At 38.5% G+C, this 12,829-nt stretch overlaps 1 protein-coding gene across 1 annotated transcript in view; it reads right to left on the bottom strand.

Moving 5' to 3' along the window:
• The window catches only part of LOC126176785 (lysosomal alpha-glucosidase-like), a 140,715-nt gene extending 128,088 nt beyond the window's left edge, over positions 1 to 12,627 (bottom strand). The window contains exons 1-2 of the mRNA XM_049923957.1: positions 11,732 to 12,627; positions 5,930 to 6,072 (exon numbers count right to left, since the gene is read on the bottom strand). Of these exons, the coding sequence (XP_049779914.1) occupies positions 5,930 to 6,072; positions 11,732 to 12,451 (863 nt within the window). The 5' untranslated portion in view covers positions 12,452 to 12,627. The remainder of the gene's footprint in view (positions 1 to 5,929; positions 6,073 to 11,731) is intronic.
• Positions 12,628 to 12,829: the final 202 nt, after the last annotated feature.

Here is a 12,829-nt window from a genome sequence, read left to right as displayed (position 1 = left end):
GAGCCTTGGTCTGCAGGCAGCCCGCCCATCTGGCTACCGAGGGGTTCGGCCCACCACGGCCAGCTTTGCCTTAGAGTGTGTTCCATCAACCAATCCCTTTTTTTAGTTACATTGTGCCATAAACTTCTTATCTAATTCACCCAATTAATCTTCAACATTCTTTTGACGTACTACGAGGGTGGTTTGGAAAGCTCTCGGAATGGAATACAAAAAAAGTACTTACATCACTGAAACTTTTTTTTTATTTTTCAATGTAGTCTCCTTGCAGATTAATGCACTTGGTCCAAATCTTGATCCCACCTCGAAAATGAGTTTACTCCACACCTGCAAAATAGTGGTCAACTCCGGCTATCAATTCTTCATTTGGAGTGAACCTTTGCCCGCATAGAAAAATTTTCAGTTTTGGGGAGAGATGGAAGCTGATGGAGCCATATCAAGTGAACAAGGCAGGTGTCGCAACAATTCATACCTTAGTTCATGTAATTTTGCCACGGTGATGGCACATGTGAGCAGGCATGCATTGTCTTGATGGAAGATCACTTTGTTCCTTGCTAAACCTGTCCTTTTTTTCACGTATCTTTTGTTGCAAATTGTCCAGGAGGTTAGCATAGTATTCTCCAGTTATTGTTTGCTGAGTAGGGAGATAATCTACAAACAGAATCCCCTTCGTATCCCAGAACACTGATGCCATTACCTTTCCCACCAAAGGAATTGTCTTTGCTTTTTTTGGTGGCAGATAATCAGCAAGTTTCCACTGCTTTGACTGTTGTTTTGTCTCTGGGGTATAGTAGTGCACCCAAGTTTCATCTGTGGTCACAAACTGGTGCAAAAATCTTGTTCGTTTCTCCCAAAACGGGCCAAACATTGTTCTAATATGTCCATTCTCATGCGTTTTTAATCCAGCATCAAGAGTCGCCCAAAATTTGATATACCCTTTCAGATGACATCTGGCAAACGTGAGCAATTTCACGCACTTTCAATCGGTGATCATCCATGACCATTTTGTTCACTTTTGCAATGATTCCTGGAGTAGCGACACATCTTGGCAATCACTCCGCGGATCGTCATCCAAGTTCTCCCGACCAAATTTAAATTCATTTTTCCACTTAGTAACAGTTGAATATGAAGGAGCAGAGTCCCCCAGTGTAGTCTGGAAATCCGCATGAAGGTCCTTTGCTTTCATACCTTTCCTTACGAAGTACTTAATCACTACTCAAATCTCGATTTTTTTCCATCTTTGCAAATACTACATGGGAACAACAGAGCCACGTCACCGCCACAGTTCTCTTCCAAGAGCACTGACATGGGACGTGTTTACATGCAACAGTCCAATGAATATCACATGAACAACTCATTGCGCTAGCGCTAAACTCTCGTGGTGATTTCGAGAACTTTTGAAACCACCCTTGTACATTTCCAAATTTTCTATTAACAATATTAATGTTGCTCAAATTATTTTCTCCAGTGACAGACCATTGGGTAGGTGTGAAAGTATCATGGACCCTAAGTTATGTATAATGGAGAAAAATTTATTTTCTGTACAGCTCCTTTTGTACTTGGTGCTAAATCACAGAAAACCTAAATCAGGATGGGTGGGCATGGGTTTGAACTGTCGTCCTCACAAGTGCAAGTGTAGTGTGCTAACCACATTGTCTAGTACTGGGCTGGAGCCAATCAGTTGTCAGTTATATTCAAGCACACTGACTGTAGGGAGTCACTTGTGCGAATGAAGTAGAACAGGTAGTCATAACTTTTATTGCACAGTGAATACACCTATCGAATAAAATGTTCTCGGACCTCCAGCTGCATCAAGAGTTTAAAATACTATGAGCTTTTGACCGAGCTCTCCTTGGCTATTTTCAAGTGGAACAACTGCCGACGGGCAGCTGGTACGCATTCGTAGAATTTGTTGTTGTTATTGTTGTGGTCTTCAGTCTGCAGACTGGTTTGATGAAGTTCTTAAAATCAGTCTATCCTGTGCAAGCCCCTTCATCTCCAGATAACAACTGTGACCTACTCTTTCTGAATCTGCTTTCCGTACTTAAACCTTGGTCTCCTCCTACAATTTTTACCCCACATACTTCCCTACATCATCAAATTGAAGATTCCTTGATATGTCAGGGTGTGTCCTATAAATTTCTGTCTTCTTGTAGTCAAACTGTGCCATAAATTTTCTTATGCAATTTGATTCAGTATTTCATCATTAGTTACTCAATCTGTCCATCTAATCTTTAGTACCACATTTCAAAAGCTTTTATTCTCTTCTTGTCCAACTGCTCATTGCTCTAGTTTCACTTCTGTACAAGGCTACACTTGAGAAAAATACCTCCAGTAAATACTTCCTAACATGTAGATCAATATTAGGTGTCAACAAATTCCTCTTTTTCAGGAATTCTTTTCTTGATATAGCTAGTCAGTGTTTTATATCTTATCTGCTTTAGCCATCAACAGTTATTTTGCAGTCCAAATAGCAAAACTGCTCTACTACTTTTAGCAACCCAACTCCTAATCTGACTGACTCAGCATTGTCTGATTTAATATGACTACTTTCCATTCCCCTTGCTTTACTTTTGTTGATGTTCATCTTATAACCTCTATTAAATATGCTATCCATTACATTTAACTCCTCTTCGAAGTCATTCAAAATTTCTTGTAGGTTTCCCGCACAGTTTGCTCGACAAACAGATTGTATAATGTTGGGGATAAGCTACATATAACCTTGTCTCACTACCTTCTCAATCACTGCTTCTTTGACTCCTATAACTACATTCTGGTTTCTTAATAAGCTGTGAATATTCTTTTGCTCTCTGTATTTTATCCCTGCTATCTTCAGAACTTCAAAGTGTATTCCAGTCGACACTGAGCCCTGCTTGTACAGTGAAATGTGTAGTGCACTAGCTTTCAAGAAAGGGAGCTATAGCAGACCCAGGTGGAATCTGCATGGCTTATTAATGATTGTGGGGTGGTACACCTGTCAGCTTGAGTGTGGTTTTTAGACAGTTTCCCATGCTCATTTAGGCAAATGCTGTGCTGGACCTCAAACTCTGCTTCAGAGAATACGTTACACAAACAGTTAAAATACGATAGTACACAGAACAACCTACCACAATCTGTAGGCAGATGAAGCACAAAAATTACCTCCCTTCAGATATCTTGATGACTGTAGTGTCAGGAAGGGCATCCGGCCACAAAGTTTAATACTAATTTAAATTTGCAGATCCTGAAAAAGTGGACCTCATACTAGATGGATAAATGCTAGGGAAAAGAAGGAAGAGAAGATCCCAGTCAAAACTGTCAACATTCTTTCAATACAATCATTAACTGGTTAACAAGTTTAACAGAATAATGGCTTTAACTTGCAATCCATAAATATCCACCAATAAAAGTGCCACATCTAAGACGTAGTATCTATCACAAAGAGGAATTTAGGGAATTAAAGGACTACCTCAATGAGGGAGTTGTTTGTCACAGACAGAAAATCAGGATGATACCCTTCACTGATGACACAGCAGTACTCGCCATACGTGAACAGGATTAGACTTAGGTACTTAACGAAACAGACTGTATATTAATTGATGCCCCTAATATACACTAAACAAAAAGTAAATTAAGGTAAAAGTGTGTGTAGCACATAAACCCGTGGTACACGTCTAAATTTTACTCTTGAATGCAGGGCTGTTTAAGTGGTGGATGAACTGTATTACTTAAGAAGTGGAATAGACAAAAACAGACATAGTGCCAGGTACTGCACAAGACATAAAGGAATACCTACAAAAATAAGCAGCTGCTGACTTTGAATTATATGAGTCCTGAGATCAGAAAATGTTTATGAAAAGCTATATGTAGCGTGCAGCTCTGTACAGGCGCAAAACTGTGGACGATGGAGGAACAGGAATGAAATGCATTTAAAATATACTGTAACAGTAGGCTGCGGCAAGATAGTGAGTAAAAAATTCATAATACAGAACATAATTAACTCAGGGAATAGACCAGCTGGGTACATATTATGACACGAATTTGTGTTACAAAATGTAGTTAAAGGGGCTATGAAATAGGCAGGTCTAGATAGACTGTCAATGATGTGGGATGCAGCAGAAATGCTGAAATGAAGAAGACAGCTGGCAAGTCACAGGACTGGGTACCAGCACTGAAACAGCCTTAGAGATGATGATTGAATCTACAGATGCACCACAACATCTGGAAGATTTTAGCTCAAGTGAGAGGCCTGTGAGCTAGGATTATGGTGGGGCATCTTCAAGAGGATGGTGTATGACAGAACTAGGCCTTGGAACTGAAGGAATAGATACTGCTGACCATAAAAAGGACATGCATTACCATAGCACAATATACTGTGGGATGGCATAAGGCATCCAGGCTTCTTTCATATATTTATTAGAGCCACGAGAAACAATTTCCCCCGTACGAGTCATTCAGCCAGTTTTACATTTAGCCACGTTACAATTTTTATACTTCAAACAAGGTCGTAACTACATATGAGTCTTTTTAAAGGTTGCCGAATAAGATCCGAGTTTTTTTTTTTACCGCCTTAGCCATTTTCCTGGACAGCATCATGCAATGTTAAGAACAGTCAATCAAAAGGTTTCCTGTTGCTTATGTGATGGAGTTTGGAGACTGCAAGAAGCTTCTCAATCTCTCTTATATTGGCCCTCCACAAGAAATGATGCTCTTCTAGCCCTAGCACAGCTTTGGGTAGGGATTTTCAGTTTTCCAAAGCAAGACCTTCATAAGACACTGTCTAATGAATTTTCCTGTTTCCAAACTTTCCCTACCAGGAAACAACTAGGGAAGCTACAGTAACACTGGCCAGTGGCCCCCATAATCTCCTCAGGCAAGACTTCCAATATACCATTTCTGATTAAGTGGCAGGAGCAAAGTTGGGCTATTGCCACATAAGAATTGCTTAGTACCATCCTATGGAAGCCACTATTGGTCTCCACATCCCATTTACATTCCTGAGAGGGCCCACCACATCTTGGCCTCCCATTGAACACTTAGCTCTCAGAGTCCACCTGATGAACAATCAGCAATGTACAGCGTATTACTGTTTCTCCACATGACATACATAAAAACAAGTGAATTTCACAGAGACAGTGGGAGAAGTTATAGATAAATTACGTGTGACGAGAAGAGGTGATGTGTTTTCAGCATTGAAATGGAAAATAATTGGTAATGTCTGAAACATACAGCATATCCTGTGGTTGTGGTAATATTGGGACATGAGATCTTATTTTAAACTGTTGCCACCAAAATGGACAGGCTTAGCAGTTGCGAAGTAGCTGCCACACATTTCTTACTTTAGTTCTATTCATACATTGCACAGCCTCAGTTTGTGACTAGGCTGGAACACAAGGTAGATGCTTTTGATCACATTTTACACTTATGCAGTACTTTCTATAGTTCGCTCACCAGCATTTTTTTCTCTTCAATGACACTGCAATTTTGAAATGAAGTTGTAGGGACATGAGAGTTCAAGCATCTGATTCTGGGTTTTATAGTTCTGCAAAAACTACTTAATATTACTGGTCATGGCTTTCTTTTCCAAATACGTTGTGTGTAGGTCTTTGTACCGTGAGTGGAAGAAGAGAGATTAGTTTCAATTCCCCACTACAAAGCACAGTGTAAGCATACTATTCTCCGATTGGTAGCTTAATACAAGCTGTTAAAACAACCCTTCGCTTTCCCTCACAGCTGAAGGGGAGTGTTGCCAACATTGTTCCATAAAATAACCAAGTATTAGCACAGCCCCTATTCATAAATTTTCCCCCAATGGACTGCTAATTCACTGCACTTTACATGTTTGATGATCAGAAAATCAGACACATAAAAGTCACAGATATGTGAATCAGGACCACTTCTCCTCAAGAACAAAAAGCAAGCAACAGAACGGTTATAAACGTCGCATAGTTACAATGTTCTGTTGGTCCACTTGTGCAACACATCAATGGTGGCTCCATTAAACTGCAGCCTGTAGTTTGGCTCAACAGACAGTAATTCTTCTGCAGGAACTTCTGGCACTGGTGGTTCATACCGAATATTGTTAGGATCAGAAACCTGAAATTCAAATTTCACGTAAGACATTTGGCTAAAAAATAACTGTATACTTTCCACATAAAGAACCAAGTCTTCAATATAAATATTGCTTCTAAAAATTCTGCAACTTTGTAGCACAACAAATGAGTTCCACATTTACTAAGACTGATAGTGATGGCATTTCATTTATAATGGAAGTCAAACACATTACTACATTATATCTATGGAAGTAAGAAATGCTTGAAAATTTAATATAATATGGGTAGATGAAAGTCTACTTGCCAAATGGTAGCAGGAGAAAAAACATACAGAAGATATGGAAATGGGCAAGCTTTGGGAGCAGGTGGCTCCTTCTTCTGGCAGAATGGAAAGGAAGAGGGATGTAGGAAAAGAAATGGCGATGTTTAGGAAACAGGGACAGATACAGAATTACAAGCTCAAAAGTTTTCTGTTTTCTCAATAAAAATATTTTAATTTCTTTGTGAACACATTATGTATACCTGTCTTCGTGACTACCATCACAAAGATATGTCTAATGCAATTTTTAACTGCTTTTTTTTGTTTTTTCCTCTCTTTACCTCCTTGTAGCCCCCTACTTTTACATATATACTCTGCATGTCCCACTGTACCAGATATTAGGGTTTCTTCCCATTCCATTCACATACACAGTGCGGGAAGAATGATTGCCTCTGTGCACGCAGTAATTATCCTAATCTTAGCCTCACAATCTGTATGTGAGCACTCCACAGGGGATTGTAGTATATTCCTAGAGTCATCATTTAAAGAGAGTTCTTAAAAAGCTTTGTTAGTACTCTTTCTAGTGACAGTTTATGTCTATTGTCCAGAGTCTGCCAGTTGAGTTCTTTCAACATCCCAGTGACTCTCTCCCACAAATCAAACAAACCAGTGACCACTTGTACTGCTCTTCTTTGTGTATGCTCAATATCCCCTGTTAGTCTTATTTGGTACAGGTGTTACACACTTGATCAATATTCTAGAAACAGTTACAGGAGTGATTTGTCAGTAATCTCCTTTGTAGACTGATTAAACTTCCCCAGTATTCTACCAATAAACTGAAGTCTATTGCCTGCTTTACTCACATTTGAGCCTATGTAATCATTCCATTTCATATCCCTACAAAGGGTTCCACACAGATATTTGTATAAGTAGGCCATTTGCAACAGTGACTCACTGATATTAGGCCTATACTCCTAGGACACTATGTTTCTTCATTTTATGAAGTGCACAGTTTTACACTTCTGAACATTTAAAGCAAGTTGCCAATCATTGCACCACTTTGAAATCTTATCAAAATCTGACTGAATATTTGTGCAGCTTCTTTCAGATAGTAGGGTGAAGGCTCTAGTTTTGGCCACTACCCCACTTATGGCCACCTTGATGTCAAAGGTTAATTTTTAAGCTTCTCTGGAATACCAGCCAGTTCTACTATAGATTATTATAAACTTTGTGAAAGGCTCTATTCATTTGTCTACATAATCATTCTTTTGTCTGTTTTTGTTTGGAGACACCATTTTGTGAAATGATCAGTGTTGCAGAAGCTGGGTTTTGCAGAAGTTTTCTTTAAGCAACACATGATCTGTTTTTTTGTATTTTACATGTTTAAATAAAACATCAGAAGAAACTTAATCTGTTCAGAGGTAAGATAAGACATTATATTTTCATTTCTTTTAAGTTTTATATCGCTCAGCCTAAAAACATGTTATCAAAAGTATGTGGCCATTAACAGATCCATATTTAGCCCTGGTTCCGTGTTACGGCCATGCATGTGGCCATAAGTGGAGACATATATGTATCCTGTTTTGGCCACTTCTAAAAACGGATACAAAAACATCAATATTAGCGTTCTGTCCTACATTACACTAGGCTAATTTTATTTAAATAGGCTTATTAAAATATTTTTGGTATTTTTATATCAATATATACCTCACTGTTAGTATTGTCTTGGCATATCATACTAATTTACCTATGCTTGCAAGATACAAAATATGCAATAGGCACTATTCAAATATCCAACATTCTTTAACTCCATCTTTGTGCATTATTTATAGGAAAAATGAGTCAACCAAAGAATAAGAAGTTTCAGTATTCTCCCAGCAAAGTTAAAGATGCTTTAAAGGCTATTGATGAGGGAATGAAGGTTACTACTGCAAGCAAGTTGTACAAAGTTCCAAGAACAACATTAAGAAACAAAATTTCTGGTGTATCTCCAAAAGAATCTACAGGGCACTGTGGTCCACATTCTGTCTTAGGAGAACAAATTGGAAAAAATTGGTGGACTGGGTTTTGGACTGTTCTAGCATGGGATTTCCAGTTACTAAAGAAAATCTCTGTGCATCTGTGCAAAAACTTATTGAGAGTGCAGATATGGAAAGTTGTAAGGCTACATTTACTAACAATCGACCTGGAAAAAAGTAGTATTATGGATTTCTTAAGAGACACAAGGTTCTGTCACAAAAACATGCAGAATATGTCAATAGGGCTAGAGGTTCTGTTACAGAAGAGAAAATAAGAAACTGGTTTCACGAAGTATCCATCCCTTTAAATGACATGGATGTGTTAAATGACCCTAGGCGCGCAGTCCGGAACCGCGCGGCTGCTACGGTCGCAGGTTCGAATCCTGCCTCTGGCATGGATGTGTGTAATGTCCTTAGGTTAGTTAGGTTTAAGTAGTTCTAAGTTCTAGGGGACTGATGACCACAGATGTTAAGTCCCATAGTGCTCAGAGCCATTTGAACCATTTTGTTAAATGACCCAAATAGAATTTTTAATTTGGATGAAACTTCTTTTTTTTCTGACTCCTAAAGGGGAATTAATCATAGGTCCTCGTGGCCATCATGTTTATGATGAGTCATGTAACTCTGACAAAGTTAACATTACTACATTGTTTGCAGTGAATGCTGCTGGAAAATTTTCCCCTCCCATAACACTGTTCAAATATGCAAGGATTCCAGCATCATTGGTGAAAGCAGCTCCTCCAAACTGGGGCATTGGAAAAACAGAAAATGGGTGGATGACAGGTGAAAGTTTTTTGAGTATATAACAAACGTATTTCATCCGTTCTTGAAAGAAGCTGAAATTTCCCAACCTGTAGTAATATTTTTAGATGGGCACTGCTCTCATTTGACACTTCATTTGAGCAGATATTGTAGGGAAAATCAGATCATTCTAGTTGCTCTCCATCCCAATTCTACACACACCTTGCAACCATTAGATGTAGCTGTCTTTGGACCTACGAAAAAAATGTGGAAGAAGATTGTTCAGAAACAGCGTTTTGAAAATAATGGCACTGAAATTTCAAAATCTGATGTACCTTCTGTTCTGTCACAAATTATTACAGAACCTAAAATGGTGGCAAATATTTGTGCTGGTTTCAGGGCAACTGGTCTGTTTCCATTTAATGTGAACAATGTAGATTACAGCAAGATAGTTGTTCATAGTATACCAGCCTCAACCACAGTTCAGATAAATGAGGAACTTCAGAGACATTTCTCATACATAGAAAAGCAAATTGATCCTGTCCTTCTAGATGAGTTTAGAGCAACCAAGAGAAGTAATCATGAGTGGGAAGGAAATCAAGAAGCATTATTACTTTTCAAGTTCTGGAGAAAAATAGCTGATGAGATTGAAATGCATGGTGCTAGTGGTAACACTAATGACATTCTGACAGATAGCATAGTGCCTCCCTCTGAAGATAATCAAACAGAGAATGTTTCACAAAACACAGACAGACTTAATCCTTCATCCATTCAAAATGTTGGTAATACTAACATATCTTCAACACGCAGCAGCATTTTACAGAATTCAGATATTCCTGCAACACCCACCAACAGTCTTATTCCTGCAGATATATCAACAACCCCCAACAGTATTTCACATAATTCAGGTACTCCAACATCCAACCATAGTCCATCTTCAGTGCGTATCCAAGTGACACCACCAAAATCATTAGCAACAGTTTTTGAAAGTGTCATCACTTGTCCAGAACCCAAACAACAAGGCACAAAGAGAAAGAAAGAACATACACCCACTGTTGTGACTAGTGACAAGTGGGTGGAATACCATGAACTGAAGGAAAAAGAGAAGCAGGAGAAGGAGCAGGAAAAAAGGAAGAGAAAAGCTATGAAGGAGTTAAAGTCCAAAGAGCAGCACTTGGCATTATCTCATGTAAAAAAAGGGGAAAACAAGAAACAGACAAGAGTTAAGTGATAGGCCAACAAGTTCTTCCGAGGAAGAAGAATGAACAGACAGTGGAAGCATTTTAGATGACTACGTAGGAGGAGGTGAAGATGAAATACCAGAAAATGTTAAACTATCTTCGAGTGAGAATTTGAAAGTAGGGGACTTTATTTTGGTAAAATTTAGTTTAACAGGAAATAGAAGAACAAGACCTGCAATTTTTAAGTATGTATCTGTAATTTTGAAAGTGCTTTCCGACTCTGAATATGAAATTCAGTGCCTAAAAAGTTCTACTGCTCAGAAAACTTGTTTCGAATACATTGAAAATGATGTTTCGACTATGACAAGTGAAGATATTATAGGGAAACTGCCAGATCCAGTCTTGATGCAAGAAGGACGTTCATTAAAAACAAAGTTCCCTGGTTCCATTGATACGCATGAGAAATAAACTTGTGTGGAAGTTGATTTAAGTAATTACTGGGACAATATTTTGCCTAATGATTTTTTTTCTGTTCATTCAGTTTCTGTATCTTTTACCTATTTGATGTATGTTTGTTGTCTGTTGTCTTATATACTTATATAAAGCACAAATTACTTTCTGGCACATGGATTGACAATTATTTTAGCCATAGTTTTATTATAATATGAAGTGGCCATAAGTGGGGAAACAACTGGGCATAAGTAGGGTTAACATGGCCAAAACTGGGGAAATGTGCCATTTATTTTTCAATATTTTTTTCAGCTTTTGTTAAATAACTTAGAATAGCCTATTTGTTTTTACATGGTTGTAATGTGTAGACTTTGAAGCAATAGATATGATTTTTTGAAGTAATTTGTATACTTTCTTCCCATACTAAAAACGTGATGTATCTCAAATTGCCCTTAATGTGGCCATAACTGGGGCCTCAACCCTACTTCATTGTAGATGCCTGCATCATCTGCAAAAAGTCTGAGGTTACAATTAATGTTGTCGGCAAGGTCATTAATACATAACATGAACAGAAGGGTACCAATAGACTTCCCTGGGGCACACCTGAAGTTACTTCTACATCTGATGATGACTCTCCACCCACGATAACATGCACACATTTCACTTGATACCCTATATGATCATACTCTTGACAATAAGAGTACAAGTGGTACTGAGGCAAATGCTTTTCGGAAATAAAGAAATACTGCTTCTACCTAACTGCGTTGATCCAAAGCTCTCAGTATGTCATGTGAGAAAAGTGTGAGTTGGGTTGGAATCCATGCTGGTTAACATTGAGGACATTCTGTTCAAGATAGGTCACAATGTTTGAGCTCATAATATGTTCTACTGTTCCCTCCATGGACAGTGTTCAAGTTCCCTTATCAGTCCTATGAGCTACCAAGACACGACACATTAAGTCAACAGCTGACTTGAAACATTATCTTCTTAATTGAAATAAACTTCAAGGGTTAGTTATAGTACTGAGCTATACAATTCTTTTACATAACATACCTTAATTCGCAGTTTATTTTCTTTCCAGTGCTTTACATCAATTCGTAGAACAGGCACATCATTAGGATATGGTGATCGAAACATACGCTGTAAAAATACTACTCCTCCAGTTTGAGTTTCAGTACTGTTGATTATTTTATAACTACCATAGTTTTGGGGATAAAAGCAGAATGGTATCCCCAAAGAAATACGTGTTTCGTTGATATTTCTATCAGACACGGCTTTCCAGCAGCATCCCCTCTTGCGACAACCTTCTTCATTGGATCCGTCCTCTGGATAACAGTCAAACTTAAGACTGTTTTCAACTGAACATTGACTTACGGATGGGGCAGGCGGGTCCGGTAGATTCTTTGGTCTGCTTTTTGGGTGCAGCGTTTGGGCACGATGAGGCTGATAGCCTCGAATGGGAATATCAACATACGCAGGTGTTTTGCTATTTAGAATATCGAAACAGTGTAGTAAATACACTGCCGGAACAATAACGAAAATTCCAAACAGGAGCATAAAAACGAAATAAACTGCACAGTTTGACAAGTCGCATTTCCACGAATGTCCTTCAGCATGCGACTCTGTAGCTAAAGTATCATTGCCACATTTATTAAAATCAGCTGCTGATTCTCTACAGAACCCGGTGTCCTGGTCCGTTTGACAAATAGCTCTTGTTTCAATGTTCTGTTTTCCCCGGAACCTCCTAAAAAAATTCTTTAGTAAACCATGCATGTTTTTTTACTAGGCAACACAAGTAAGAAAAAACTATCACTTATCCGATGTCATTTACGCTGACATAATCTCATGTAATGCCCTATCTACACCTCACATGATTGATAAACATGTAAAATATTTGTATACAATCATATGATTCCAAGCTCAGGCATACCAAACATGTTCAATTGTCAATTGAGATACAGTCACTGGTTTCGATACATATCGAAATCGAAAGTAACTGTTACCAACATAGCGGTGCAGAGTTCCGTTCATACGCAACGCTCTGTTTGCGCAAAAGACTGCACACATCATATCTGCGCAGATAGATCGCTGCGTATGAAGAGTATTTGTGTATAAATGAGATATGTGCAAACCAGGAAGTAGGCGTTGAAG

The sequence above is a fragment of the Schistocerca cancellata genome, chromosome 3, assembly GCF_023864275.1.
Source record: "Schistocerca cancellata isolate TAMUIC-IGC-003103 chromosome 3, iqSchCanc2.1, whole genome shotgun sequence".
Classification (NCBI taxonomy): Eukaryota; Metazoa; Arthropoda; class Insecta; order Orthoptera; family Acrididae; genus Schistocerca; species Schistocerca cancellata.
The sequence above is the reverse complement of the archived record's forward strand: the minus strand, read 5'-3'. Positions and strand labels throughout refer to the sequence as shown.